Here is a 15,471-nt window from a genome sequence, read left to right as displayed (position 1 = left end):
CGTGTTCCCGCCCACTGTCCCAACCTAGGCCAGCCCAGCTCAAATTAAAGCCTTTTTTTTTTTCTCTGAATTTGAAAGCAATGCGAAGGTGGAAGGCAGCCACAATGCAAAAATCACACAAAACTGGGGCGGACCAAAGCAGCTACAGTTACGCAAGAGAATTTATTTCCAAAGTTTCTCGACTCAAAGTTTGGGAGACCCGGCGCTTTTTCCTCTGTCGGCAGGGGAGTAGGAAAAGCCCCTGGAGAAGGACGTTTTCAAAAGTCTGTTGATTCTGAGAGATGAGCATTATGGAGTTATTCTCACCAATAGCAATCGCCGTCCTGGGAAGCTTCATTCTTTTTTTATTCTCTCGGTGGAAGAATTGGCATGGACCCCCGTGCATCCAGGGCTGGATTCCCTGGATCGGAGCTGGATTTGAGTTTGGGAAAGCCCCTCTTGAATTTATAGAAAAAGCAAGAATCAAGGTATGTAGCTATGACAGGAAGTTTGGAAGGAGGTAGCAGTCTTAATTTTCTTTTTTTAAACTAAACACAGTGTTGGATCATTGGACATACACATACTTCTGGCAATTCGTCTCCTCTGTTTCTCTACACAGCTTGTGAAAGGATAAAAATATAGCCTAACCCCTCCAAGGACCCCAAGCTACCTCACTCTAAAGTTGCCTTAACCCCCATGCCTAAGAACCCCTAAATACCTCAAATTCCAGACCCTGCTCTCTGCCAGTAGGTAGATATAAGGTCACACTCCTTGCTGTTCCGAAACCTGTTTGTATGAAACTGGGTGAAAGGGTGTAGGACAGGATTCGAAAGCAGGCCTAGTAAGTTAAGAGGAGATAAGCTGACTAACCGCTTATCTGGCTTCTGCAAACTACTTGCACCATAGAAACCCCTCCCCCAGTGACTTCTCCTGATGCCATTGTCACCCCCACCCAGGAGACCACTCAAATACAGACCTCTGACCCTATAGATTGGTCCAGGAGCGCCGGCTTAGATAATTTAACATGATTGGTCTCTGGAGTGCTGGGTTAGATGGTTTTCAGTGATTGGCCTAGAAAGCGCAGGCTTAGATAATTTAAAATGGATTGTGATCATGGGCTTTGCCATGATTGGTTTGGGATTCTCGGGCCTTGTGAACCCTATAAAAGCTGTCCCAGTCCTGCACTTGGGGTCCTCAGTCCTCTACCCCTGTGTGGTGTACGACTGTGAACCCCAGCACGCTTGGAATAAAAATCTTCTTGCAGTTTGCATCAAGACCGCTTCTTCTGAGTGATTTGGGGTGTCGCCTTTCCTAGGATGGAACGTGGGGGTCCCCGCTTTGAGGATTTAACACTTGTTGGAAGTAGATATGTCATTTGACTGTTAGTAATTCCCTGCAGTTAATTCTAAGTGCATGTTTATTAGTATGCAGATAAAAGCTTGTAGCTTTGGGGAGGTGGGTGTTTATAAGAGTTTCCATGATTTTAGTTTGTGAAACAGAGTAATCAATTTGTATCACAAGTACAGGTAACTCTACAGTTTTATAAAACTTGTTTTGTTAAATTGATCTTTACAGATTAAAGGCTTCCCCACTTTTCTTTCTTTCTCTCCTCATCCCTACCACCAGATACTAGTTTTATTGGTGAGACTCTACCTCCCTTATGCCTTGCCCTGAGGAGATAAGTAATGGATATCACTGTAAGGGTTTTTATCCTTCAAGCAGCCACTGAATGTTGAGCATTTTGCAGAAGACACTGACTAGCCTTTTAATTTTTATTCACATATTGGAGGCCAAGATCTTACTGTAGTTTTGGTTGGGAAGACAATTTGGTGGATGAAGTGCTTTCTTCAACAAAGCAAGGGAGCCTGAGTTCATTTCCCCAGCCCCTCCAGGCTCAGCATGAGAGACTTTGTCTCAAAGAATGAGGTGGAGGGCCTGCTCAGTGGGTAAAAGGTGTCTGCTGTTAAGACTTACTTCTTGAGATTGTACCCCAGAACCCACATGGTGGACAGAGAGAATCAACTCTCTCAGGTTGTTAGACCTCCACGTGGGTGCTGTGATACACGCATGAGGTTTAACTGTATGAGGTTTGTTCATCCTATGAAGTTCCACCACTATAAGTTTCACTTAGGACCTATGAAATTAAAGGTCAGTATGAACTGCTATGTTTAAAATGGCTTGAGTCAGGGCCACACACTGGTCAGTACTTCCAGTACGTGAGCATGGGCTTATGGTTTTTCCAGTTTTAGCCTTTGTAAGCTGGCCCTGGGAAATGTCCAGAGTGTGGATTTCAGCTCTTGAGGCTGAGCTGTTGCTTTCGTTGATCAGTCAGGGTGTGTGTTCGATAAACCATCTCTGTTTAACTGAGATCAGTGTTCATGTGGTCTGTGCGGGCAACTCCTGGACCCTAACAATTTGACTATTTCCTTAGGATAAACTCCTAAGACAGATTTGCCTTCAGGGAAATGCACAATTTAGTTTTTGTTTTATGATTGTACTGTATTATTATTGTACTTCTTTGAAAAAGATGCAATATATGTTCTTAATGTTTGTTTAAACATATACATCTTCTTATCCTATTGAATTCTGTACCATACTGGATACCACAATCATGTGAAATGTTTACTAGTCTAGTTTATTAAAGATGAAAAAGGATCTTATCTAAAAGTATGTCTTTCTTTCCCACAGCCGTCTATGGGCAGACGAGTTTAGTAATTTATAAGGAATATTTGAGAAGCCTATCTCAGATAAATACAAGGGTTCTGTAGTCTTCTGGGTCAAAGGAAACAACAAGAGCCTACCATCATGTTATGGGACACTGTGTGTGTGTGTGTGTGTGTGTGTGTGTGTGTTCTTTCTCTTTTATCAAAAGCTATAGCACCATTGCTGTTTGAGTCCTAGATGGTAATTTTAAGACTTACTCTTTTTGTTACGTGGTCAGGATAATAAAAAGTGCATCAGAGACCTCTCAAGCACGTAAGCTAAAAGACTCAAAAAAGGAGTGATCAGCCGCCCGCCCACTCCTTAAGCAATGCACAAACAAAACACAGAAGGAAAACAGCTGACCCAGCATTTCTTCTTCTTCTTTGTTTTATACAAGTTCTTACTGTTTGTTAAGTAGCCTGTCCTGGCCTTGAACTTAAAGTCCCCTTGCCTGAGTACTCAGCCCACCGGGGACAGGGATTCAGGTGTGCAGGGCCATACCTTGCTCACAGTCTGCTCTCTCAGGCTACTTACACATTATTTACTCTCTCAGACTAGTCATGGAGCCTTTTTGCATGCTCGTGACATCATCAGTCTTAAAGATAGAACGCACCAAGGTAGCCCACCTTTTCACAGTATCTGCAGTCAGTCCTAATTTTGATGGGGCATCTTATTTATCTGGAAACGCTATGGGAAACATGTCTAGGTGGACCTTCAGGGAAGAATTTCCAGAGATCCGGGATGAGATTGTTTTGGGGCTGCAAAAGTTTTCTGTACAGTTTAATCTGTGGACGGATGATGTGTTGGCATTGCTCAACAGTTTAAAACTGTCAGGACAGGCTTAGAGGATGGCTTAGTTGGTAAGGTACCAGTGTTGCAAGTATGAGACTGTTCCACCACCTGTGATCCCAGGTAGAGGAAACAAGGTCACTAGGGCTTGGTGGACAGCCACTTAAGCCAGTCCCTGAGTTTCTGGTTCAGGGAGAGACCCTGTCTCAAGAAATCAGATGGGAGCCAATCAGGAAAACACCCATGTTAACCTCTGTCCTCTGTGTGCATATACCTTCACACACACACACACATACACACACACACACACACATACACACACACACATACACACACACACACACACACACATGCAAGCATGTAGACACAGCTCCAGTGGGGAAATGCTGCTGATTCTGTGCCTGTTCCAGCCTAATTCTCAACCATCATTCCCAAGCTCTGTAACAATGGGTCTTCTCTGACTGTTCACCAGTAGCCGGAAATGCAGTTCACTCTGGTTGGCAGTGTAGGCCAAGGACTCCTCGGTGTCATGGTGGGGCTTTCCTCTGGTGTACCCCGGTTCTTAAGTCCCCCACTGAAAATAAATGTCATGGTGACACAGGGTGAGGCAGTGCTCTCTCAATCAACAAAGAAAGCAGAAAAGACAAGGCACACTAGAAGAGAGACAGGCCAGGCGTGGGCTCAGGAGAGGGACTGCTTGTGTGTAAAGTGTATAAAGTGTGTAAAGTGGTGTGATCTACAGCTGGGATAGGAGAACAAGGAGAATATTGCTGGTACAGTTTAGTTTGATTCACCATGAAATTATGACTTTGAAGAAGAAACTTTGAAGGTTCAAAGCAAAAGCTTCAAGGTAGAGGAGACAGCGCTAGACATAAACCCTAGGCCGCAGGAGAGAAGAAGACAGGGTTTAACGTACAAGTCATTAGCCAAATTAAGCAATCCGACTGGAATGTTTCTCAGAACTTGGAGTTCCTATGTGAGTTCAGAAAGGCTGACACATAATTACAGACGGTGCTGCATATATTTGTGTGGTTAAACATACAATGATGCTTAGAGTCACTCAACGATTTAGGTAAAAATACAAACCAATAGGTTTAATCCGTATTTGCCAAGAACCCCAAAATGCCAATTAAAATGGTCAGAGATCTAGCTGGGTGGTACATGCCTTTTTAACCTCAGCACTTGGGAGGCAGAGGCAGAAGAGGCAGACTGCCCTCTGAGTCTGAGGCCAGCTTGGTCTACAGAGCTAGTTCTAGGACAGCCAGGGTTACAAAGGGAAGCCTTGTCTTGATAAAACAAAAAATGCCAGAGATTCCTTTGGAGCAGTGGTTGTGGATTGGCAAAGCCAATAGTAAACACGTCAGTTGTGTTCAAATTGAAATCCAGGAATATTTTCAAATTCTATGGGAGCTTTATTTTAGATTCTGTAGACATTATTCTAAGATTTAGGTGGAAAGGTCAAAGGAGCAGAATCCCTAAAACGGGTTTGGGGAAACAAAACAACACCACCCAAGAGGACTATTCACTCAGTTTCAATGCTTAATAGTCACGAAGACTGTGATGCTGCCAGAGGAGAAAACACAGGGATGGGTGGATTGGAATAAAGAATTTGGAAAACCATCCACACAAGCGTGCTCAGCTGACGTGGGACAAAGACACAGAAGTAATTTAATGGAGCAAAGACAACCTTTTCAGATACTGGTGAAACAGTTACATGCTCATGAGCCAGGAGGAATTAAAGACCCAACAATTTACAAAACAAAATAGGAACATCAACCTAAGACTCACATCTTGAGTTAAAAAAAAAAAAAAAATCCCAGTCTTAACCAGAAACATAGGCAACAGAACATTCAGAAAGAAGAGAATATCACCCTTGTTGGCTCTAGGAAAAAGCTCTGTGATTGGCACTCAAAGTGCAGCCTATCAAAGGAAGAGCTGAACGTCGTCGAAATCAGGTACATCTCTTTGTGATGAAACCCACAAGGAGGACAAAGAGAACCAGCTTCTGAGTGGCATAAAGTACGTTCGAGCCCCACACCCCATGGAGGACCAGTATCTTGTGTGTATAAAGAACCACAGACATTCAAAGGCAAAATACAGACAGGTTAGAAAACAGACGCTCTGATGAGGACTTCCAGACAAATAGACAAGGACAATGAAAGTCACAGCTGCTGGTAAAGAGAAAATGAGCCAGCCACTCTCCTGCAGATGCCCAACGGTCCGACCACTCTGGCAAACATGTCATCTGTTTATTAGCAGAGCACACAGATAATCATGTAACTCAGCATTTAAGTTTCTCATACAGCAATGGAAACTCTGGCTACACTGTAACCTGGACAAAGATTTATCCATAATTCCTTTTTTCAGTACCCTTGAAATAAGGCCATGAATGTCCTTCAGTGTTTGGTGAAATCCTGTCCAGAAATGCATAGCGGTGAAGCTTTGACCACACATAGAATCTAGATGACCCTGGAGAGTGGTGTGGATGGGAAAAGCTACTCTCAGCTGTTGGTATGTCGTCTGATTCCATTTATATAGGATCTGGAAATTCACTTACAGAATGCAGTAGATGAAAAGTCCCTAAAAGTTGAGGCAGAGCTCGGAGTTAAGAATGTTAAGAATGGGCATTTAATCACAGCCTTAACAATGAGAATAATCCGCTTTCTTTTAAGTATTGATAAGTATAATTGTAGGTAAGTAATACTGGGAGGTGGCGTTTATGTGTGGTATGAGAAATGACAAATGAGACTTCATTTGTGTGTGTGTGTGTGTGTGTGTGTGTGTGTGTTTAGTGTTCAGTGATTCTTAAGCTTAAAGCTTGTCTACTAGCACCCAGTACTTATCAAGACTGTGTTGCAGTAAATATTAAAAAGAAGGCTTAACCTTTTATTGGCACCCTTGGTTTCACTCTGTGGATGCCACTCTAGTGTGGAGCCGTGCGCAGGAACTCTGTCACTCTGTCCTATAGCTGCCCCCTCCACAGGACTCCCTTCTCAGGAAGTTCACTCCTCCTGCCCTACTGCCTCCAACCCGAGTGGAATTACCATCCCGGTGTCTTCTTTCCTCCACTGCCCATCACAAACATCTCTTCAAAGCCCAGTAACTTTTCAAATGGGTTTATATAATAGATTCTCAATTCACAAACCCTCCACACAATAAGATTACATCCAATAGACAAAGATACAAACTGCCCTTCCATATGAGATAAAGACCTATAGAACCCCTTTAAATATTTATATCTACCCATGTTCCAGTATAGCCACTAGGATCTAAGTCTGCTTTCCCCAGCTCCATCTTGATTTATTTCTTTCCAATCCCTGTTCCTCTTCCATTTTCCTACCTTTTCTCTGCCTACCTCCACTGTTCAATCACATATTGACTTAACATAAATCTACAAGACTGTAACAAGTGCCAGTCTCAGGATTAGTGTGAAAATGACTAACACTGAAGTAGTTATTGGAGTAAATGATCTCTTTAGATTTTTATGAGGCTTAAAATGGGCCATACATTCATGATGGCTCCTTTTCATGATGGGTAGTTTCTTGCCAACATCTATAATGGATGCTAGAGCATAATTAGAACTCTGAAAATGTCACTCATTTCCTTTGATGAGGTCTTAAACTCGAGTTTCCTTTCTGTTCCTGTGATAAAAGCACCCACCAACACCAAGTTAGAGGAGGAATGGACGTTTTCGGCTTGTACTTCCAGATCTCAGTTCATCACTGAGTGAAGTCAAGGCAGGAACTCACAGGTGACAAGTGTGAAAAAGCACTGCACAGTCATGTTCATCCTGTTCAGCTTAGGACCCCCTTGCCAGGGAATGGTGCCACTCATAGTTGTCTAGGTCTTCCTACATGAACAAAAAATTAAATAGTCCCCTTCTGCCAACACACCCACAGGCCATTATGATCTAAACAGTCTCTCCACTGAGACTCAGTTGATGCTAGGCTTCATCAGATTGACAGATGAAGCTAACTAGGGCACATTGCCTGAAGGCAGACTTCTCACAGGGAATAACGAGAGAAAAAAGGGGAGAAATTTATGAAGTCTAAGCTCTGATGCCAAGAAAGAGGAGGGCCACAGAAAGCCAAGAAGACAAAGGCGAGAGAGCACTAGGAGCCCTAGAGAGACAAGACATGTGGTACGTACCAGAATCAGGCTGCTAGGCCGGCAGACACCCAGGCAAATGCTAGTGCATGTAAATATATGATGGCTTATGCAGGCAGGCACGCACACACACACACACACACACACACACACACACAAACACACACATACCAGCACACAGCTTATAGGTAGGCACATGAACCTACAGAGGGTCTGGCAAAGGCAAAAGACGACTTTCCAGTGACCCCAAAACCAGACAGCATTGACAATCTCTTGACAATGATTAACACAGACTACATTATTGCTTACTTTTTGGCTTCTCTGAACATCCAATGTCAGTCAATTTCTGCTGACTCATAGGCCCCTTATGTCTAATTATTAACCATCATGCCCAGGCCTGGTATTTATGTCAGTACCATGTCTAAACAAGAACAGGCCTCGAAGGCCTTCTGTTCCCTTAAGTTTTGTATGCTTCCTTGAGAAGTATTGAGCTGTATGTTGCTTATGAGCTTTTTCATATCTTAAATATATAAGATTGAAAGATCTCTATGGTGGTACATATTTTTTAATTGTTTATATTCCCTAATAACAAAGAAAGGAAGATAGGATAGATATCTTTTTAAAAATTGATTTATTTATTTACATTTCAAATGCTACCCCTCTCTGGGTGCCCCACCAACAGAGTCCCTTCCCCTATTTTCCCTACCCTTTGACTCCGAGAAGGTGGGCCTAGGAAAGGTATCTTATTAATCACATTTTAGGACAGAATGAATTAGGATTTATATAAATGTGACCTAAACAGATTTTCTAGTAACTACCACATGTAACCATATTTTCAAATCTTTGCCATCACTTCACCATTGGTATTTTTGAGATAGATAGATAGATAGATAGATAGATAGATAGATAGATAGATAGATGTGTACATGGTATGCTTGCGCACTCGTGAATATGAACATGTGTGTAGGTGTTCCTGTGAAAGCCAGAAGAGGGCATCAGATCCCCTGGAGTTATATAGAGATGACGGTTGAACTGTCCAATATGAGTACTAAAAACTGACATTAGATCCTCTGCAAGAATAATATACATTCTTAATCACTGAGCCATTGCTCCAGTCTAAGTATTAATATTCTGGAGGAAAACTGTGTTATACATAACCCATGATCTAGAGATGCTTACTAATATATCTATTTTTTTCTGTCTTATTATAGTATGGACCAGTATTTACTATCTTTGCTATGGGAAAACGAATGACCTTTGTTACTGAAGAAGAAGGAATCGACGTGTTTCTAAAATCTAAACATGTAGATTTTGAATTAGCAGTACAAAGTCCTCTTTATCACACAGGTAACCGATATTTTTAGATAGATTCTTTCAGCTATAGCATTGAAATCGAAGAGTAATTTTAAGTAAGATCACATCACTAGTTTTCTATCAAGAGTTGCGATGGGCAATTGCTTTGTTTTTAGAGTAGAGCTATGAGTTTGTGTGTGTGTGTATGTGTGTGTGTGTGTATGTGTGTGTGTGTGTGTGTGTGTGTGTGTGTGTGTGTGTGTGTGTGTGCAGGGGAAGTACACATGATAAACTGGGTCATTGAAAAATAAATAATTGGGAGTCTAAAATATTTAGGTTTCATTAGACATGAATGGGTCAGGCTTTCCCCAGCGGTGCATTTTAGAGACTTTCTGGACTCTCCGTGTATTGCAGCACCTAGGTGTTATTAACTGCAGCAGAAGGTTGTGTACACAATGTTTCGCAGGCTTCGGGCTTTGGCCTGATTGTACTTTGCTTCCCCAAAAGTTACTCTGCTTGATCAACAAGCCATTATTATGGCCTCTCCTGAGGGTGCCCAAAGGGTCAATAAGACTCTCTGGGTCGATTTCTTCCATCTTGCAGGCTCCCCCTGTCTTTGAACCTGCTTGCTGTTCCTGGAGAATGTGTTCCTGGTGTGGCTACTGCTCTCCAGGATGCAAGTTTCTGTGCATGCACCATGCATTCTTCCCAGAATATCTGTCCTGGCTTCTTGCCCCAAAGGTAGTGTCCCTCTTCTGCCTGTTCCCTCCCTCCCTCCCTCCCTCTTTCCTTCCCTCCCTCCCTCCCTTCCTCTCTCCTTCCCTCCCTCCCTCCCTTCCTCTCTCCCTCCCTTCCTCCCTCTCTTCCTTTGTTTCCTTCTTCTTAGAATCCCTTATATTGTCCCCAGTCTTGCATTTCTTAGCATTAAGACAAAAATCTGTCAAAACCTCTGAGTGATTATAAGCATAGCTAATTTTTCCTTGGAAGATCACAGTGTATGGGCTGAACTCACTGTTCAATAGTGCTTATTGGGAAGTGAGCTATGGAGCACCTGATTGATGAATGTAAATATCCTGCAGGCGAGTTTTCTATGTGCTAACATTTCTTCAGTGAAAGATACTACCTTATATGCTAGAGGTAGATGGGTATTATCAGAACATTCTTCTGGGTCTCCCCTGTGGCCTCTTACTTTAGATCATCTCTGTTGAACAGATAACATCCATTAAAATTTACTGGAGATGGCTTCTCATTTCTACCAAACATTCCACCACCACGGTAAAAAACAAAACAAAACAAAACAAAAAAAAAAAAAAAACAAATTAATTCATACAAAATCGAATTGGATCATTGTAGAATCATAAAATGCAAATTATTTTAAAACATACTTTTAAAGTCAACTAAACTAAATAAACCAGATAAAAATGTTTTATAAAGTAGCCAACAGCAGCAACAATAATAAAAACCAAAGCTCCAGACCCTGCCCTGACCTAACCTCAAGTTAATATTGTAGAAGGAAGAGGAGTACTTCTGTAAGGAAGTGTTTTAGAGCGAGGTCAGGGTTATTCTGTTGGAAGAAACGTTCGGGGAGAAACTTGGGAATACTGGTGTGTGTGTAGAAATGGGGGTTTGGGCAGAGAGTAATGAATGTGCTTATGGCAAATAACAGCAAATAACAGCACCCAGAATTCGGACAATTTAAAGATACTTTTGCATTTTCTTTTTTTTTTTTTTAAACTTACTCTGTCCTATATGGCATCCCAACCTCAGTCTCCCATTCAGTCCTAATCTACTCCTCCTCCACCCACATCCCAGAAAAGGGCAGCCCTCCCAGGAATATCCACCAACCAGGGTATATCAAGGCTAGGAACCTCTCTCCACATTAAGGCTCGAGAAGGAAACCCGTAGGAGGAAAAGCTTCTCCCAAACAGACAAGAGTTGGAGACACTCCCACTGTTAGGACGTCCACAAGAACACAGAGCTACAAAACCGTAACATAGACGCAGAGTCTAGGTCAGACCCATGTAGGCTCACTGATTGTCCATTCACTCTCTGTGAGGCCCCACGAGCCCCAAGGTTAATTGATTCTATGGGTTTTCTTGTGGTATTCTTGACACCTCTGGTTCCTGCAATCCTGCCTTCCTTCTCCTCAGCAGGATTTCCCAAGCTCTGCCCAATGTTTTGTTTCCACATCTGTTTTTCTTAGTTGCTGAGGCTTCTCTGTAATAGGCACCAATCTATGTAGCATTAGGAATTATTTCATTGACTTGTGTATACATTTATTTATTTTATATTTTTTAAATGTACTACTGCATGTCAAAAGAATATGGCATCAACCACCATGTGAGGGCTGGGAATTGAACTTAGGCCCGCTGAAAGAGCAGCCTGTGCCTGAAGCATTGAGCCATCTCTCCAGCCCTGACTATTTTGGTTGGTAGGGCATGTTTGTTCTATTCTAGGTCTCTGGGCTACTCATCCTCTGGTTCTGGACCCCTAGGCTTCCTCTTGTGTCATCGGTCTTGAGGTGGACCCCACCACTAGAGTTGACCACTACCACAATTTCTGTACCATCTTTACCTTGGCACATCTTGCAGGCAGGACAAATTGTAGGTTGAGGGTTTTGATGGTGTTCCCAATCCCTCCAAATAGAAGTCTTTCCTCGATACAGGAAAATGTCTGGTTCTGGCTCCTTATCCCCCATTATCATGAATCTTAGCTAGGGTCACCTTGGAGATTCCTGGAAGTTTCCATTGCCCTAGGTTTCTGCCTTGCCCTCAAATAATCCCCCAATTCCAGTTTTCTCTCCTGGCACTCTCTCCCTCTACCCTCCCCCTCTCTGATCCCTCCTGTTCCAATACCTACCCCACCCCCAGTTCACCTTAGATATACCTTGAATATATAGATCTGGAGGAAGAAGGGGCTAGAAAGACCAGCCCTCTCATTCACTCATAGATGACCTTGAAAACAGATTTGATGGTTTTATGTGCCATGAGGATGCTGCCAATGCCAATAGATTATATGCCAGGAGGAATTGTTGCCTCTTTCGGAAAACAGTTTCCTTTGTCTTTAGCATGGATTCCAAAGAATGTCTTCTTTGCACTGCATGAAAAACTGTATGTCTTGATGAAAGGGAAGATGGGAACTTTCAACACACATCACTTTATTGGGCAGCTGACTGAAGAATTTCATGATCAGCTGGAAGGTTTCGGTACTCATGGAACAATGGAGCTGAATGACTTTGTGAGGTAAACCGTGGTTGTTCTGTTGTTCTGATCTTCAGATAAAAACTTGGAACAAGCATGTTGGATTTCAAAATTCACATGGTGGATTAATGTACTCTAACTAGCCACCATGGCTTTTTTTTTAAATCATTTAAATTCTTATTAATGGGCAATTTCTAGTTGAGCAGTCTCAGCAAATCATCAGTCACTTGACTCCGGCAAACTATTTCTCCTTAGTGGTTGTAACAGTTCTATATAGGGTTATATAGAACTCCTGCTCATAATTGCCATGAATGTATCTTTCACTGCTTATTATATCATTAGGAGAGGAAGACTTGAGAGGACAGAGGAGAAGATGGAGTCAGAAGTGGGTGAGAGGGACCCAGGAGATGGTCGTGAGATTTAAGAAAGAAGCCCAGGGAAAGTCAGTGTGAGCACCAGAAACCCGGGGGTTTCTGAGGAAGAAAAGGGAGGGCGTAAGAGACAGGAAGGACAGGGAGGAGCAATGCCAGGCTTAGCCGTGTTCACGAGCTCCCCAGAAAAGGTGGAGGTTGGGTATGGGATCCATAAAAAACATTTTCTAAACACATAGCAGTTCTCCATATGTGGTAAATTCTTCAGTTGTGCAAACATTCTCCACATGTGTAAAGTTTTTCACATGTATAAAGTCTCTCTACATGTACAGATTTTTTTCACATGTATAAAAAAATCCCCGCATGCATTCTCCACATGTATAAAATGTTCTCCACATGCAAAAAAATCCCCCCCCCCGTGTATATCACGTCTTGACATGAAAAACTGAATTATCAAAGCCCTTTCTCACTCGAGTAGAATCCTGACTTTAAAGGTAGAGAGAATGAACCGGAAGGTGGATATAAACTCTCAAAGCCCCGCCCCACAGTGATGTACTTCCTGCAGCAAGGCTCTACCTACTAAAAGTTCTATAACCTCCCCAAATAGTGCCACCAGTGAGATCAAGGCTTCAGGTACAGAAGCCTATAGGGGACATTTCTCATTTCCTTATGCCACAACCAGTAATACCAGCAGATATTTCAGTAGGCAATAGTTTGAATATGCAGAATCTTGTGAGAAATTAGATAATTAATGGTTACTGTTACCCCTTTTTATCAGTGTACTTATACACCCACAGACAGTAGTATTCTAGTTGTTACTATTTTATAAATACACTCCTACTGAATTTCATCCATCCACCCTATTATTTATGGGTTGTTTTTTTGTTTGTTTTATATTTGTCTGAGCCGAAGATACTTCCTTAGAATGGAATTTTAAATCTTCAGAGCTGGGTAGAGGGCTCATGAGTTAAGAACACACACACTCTTCCCAAGGGTCCAGGTTTGGTTCCTAGCACCTACGTCACACAGTTTACAGTTGCCTATAACTCTCGAACCAAGGGGACCTGACCTTCCTGATTTTCCGAGACACCTGAATTCACATGCATCTCTATATATGCTCAGCTAGAAAGTGCCCATTAATTAGAATCTAAATGAGTTGGTTTTGGTTTATGTTTTAAGTCTCATAGTAGACTAGTTAGAGTACATTAATCCACCAGGTGAATTTTGAAATCCAGAGAAACACATGCATACGAATGTGCATAATTAAAAGCAGTTACTTTTTTAAATAAAGGATTTTTAACTCTTTAGACAAACACGCCCTATTTTCAGTCACCCTTGAAACACAACTTGACTTCTACCAGCAAATGTGAAAACCTGAGAATGCCTTTCCCCCAAAGCTGTGTTCTATGTCACGTGACCCCCTGCTCAATTGTCATTTAAAAAAAAAATGTATCTAGAGCAGTGTCCTAAACTTTTCTAATGCTGTGAACCTTTAACATAGTTTGTCATATTATGGTGACCCCCCCAGCCATAAAATGGATTTGTTGATATTTTATAACTAGAAATTTTGTACTGTTGGGAACCATAATATAGACAGGATCTTTGAATCTCCCAGGGGTCGCGACCCACAGGTTGAGAACCCCAAACGGTAGCACTTTTCCTGTTAGCGTTGACTTCCGGAGTGTTTCTGTCCTTGCAGGTATCTATTTTATCCAGCCACGCTCAATACTCTCTTTATGAAAGGGCTGTTTCTCACAGACAAGAGGAAAATCAAGGAATTCTACCAGCACTTTAAAACCTATGACGAGGGCTTTGAGTATGGCTCCCAGCTGCCCGGATGGCTTCTGAGGTAGGGTGCCCTTCTGTGATGGGTTCTTTGCAGCAACTCATTTATATTGCTCTCTCTCTCTCTCTCTCTCTCTCTCTCTCTCTCTCTCAGATATGTGTGTGCACATGGGTGTGCACCTTTGAGCATGGGCGTGGAGGCCAGAGGAGGACATCGGCTGTCCTGGTTTCATCCTCGACTTCAGATTTTTGAGATACTGCCACTCACCAAACCTAGAGCTCAGTATTTTGGCTAGACTGGCTGGTACCCAGCATTCCTCATCTCTGCATGGGGGGGCGGGGGGGGTTACAAATGCATGCTGCCATGCTGGCTTTTCCATCTTGCTGGTGATTTGAACCCAGGTCCTTAAGCTTGCCTACCAAACCTTTATTCTGAGCCACCTTTCTAGCTTTTGTTTCTCTTACTTATTTTCTTCTTTATTTTTATTTTAACGTAAGTGTGTGTGTGTGTGTGTGTGTGTGTGTGTGTGATATATGTGTCGGGGGTGGCTACAGTTCACTTGCTGTAGTGCAGCTGTGAAGGTCGGGGGAGGAGGTGTTAGGTTTTTGTGCATGCATCCCAGCTTCTTTTAGATAGGGTCTAAACACCTCAGCATAATTCGGGTTAGCTGACCAAGCTTCCAGGGAATCTGTTGTGTTCAGCTCCCATCTCTCTGCAGGAATGCAGGGATTACACATGAATGCTACCAAATCCAGGGGTTTGTAGGTTCTGGAGATTCAAACACCTCTGGTCCTCAATATTGTGTGGCAACTGCTTCATTCAGTAATTCCTGGTCCCCGTCATAGTTTTCCCTTAAGTAGAAAAGTGTCCTAGTCAGGGTTTCTGTTCCTGCACAAACATCATGACCAGGAAGCAAGTTGAGGAGGAAAGGGTTTATTCAGCTTACACTTCCACATTGCTTTTTATCACCAAAGGAAGACTGGAATTCAAGCAGGTCAGGAAGCAGGAGCTGATGCAGAGGCCATGGAGGGATGTCACTTACAGGCTTGCTTCCCCTGGCTTGTTCAGCCTGCTTTCTTAGAGAACCCAGGTCTACCAGCCCAGGGATGGCACCATCCACAATGGGCTGGGCCCTCCCTGCTTGAGCACTAGTTGAGAAAATGCCTTACAGCTGGATCTCATGGAGGCATTTTCTCAGCTGAGGCTCCTCTCTGTGATAATTCCAGCTTGTGTCAAGTTGACA

At 42.7% G+C, this 15,471-nt stretch overlaps 1 protein-coding gene across 2 annotated transcripts in view; it reads left to right on the top strand.

Moving 5' to 3' along the window:
* Positions 1–281: 281 nt before the first annotated feature.
* Positions 282–15,471, top strand: part of CYP39A1 (cytochrome P450 family 39 subfamily A member 1) — a gene marked incomplete at both ends in the record, with an annotated part of 84,466 nt that continues 69,276 nt past the window's right edge. Inside the window, 4 exons of one of the 2 annotated variants that reach the window (XM_080916941.1) lie at positions 282–467; positions 8,790–8,925; positions 11,939–12,113; positions 14,142–14,291. In XM_080916941.1, coding sequence (XP_080773067.1) covers positions 282–467; positions 8,790–8,925; positions 11,939–12,113; positions 14,142–14,291 — 647 coding nt within the window. The remainder of the gene's footprint in view (positions 468–8,789; positions 8,926–11,938; positions 12,114–14,141; positions 14,292–15,471) is intronic. The other variant, XM_080916942.1, reaches the window with a different exon arrangement.

Source organism: Micromys minutus (assembly GCF_963924665.1).
Source record: "Micromys minutus genome assembly, chromosome: 5".
Taxonomy (NCBI): domain Eukaryota; kingdom Metazoa; phylum Chordata; class Mammalia; order Rodentia; family Muridae; genus Micromys; species Micromys minutus.
The sequence above is the reverse complement of the archived record's forward strand: the minus strand, read 5'-3'. Positions and strand labels throughout refer to the sequence as shown.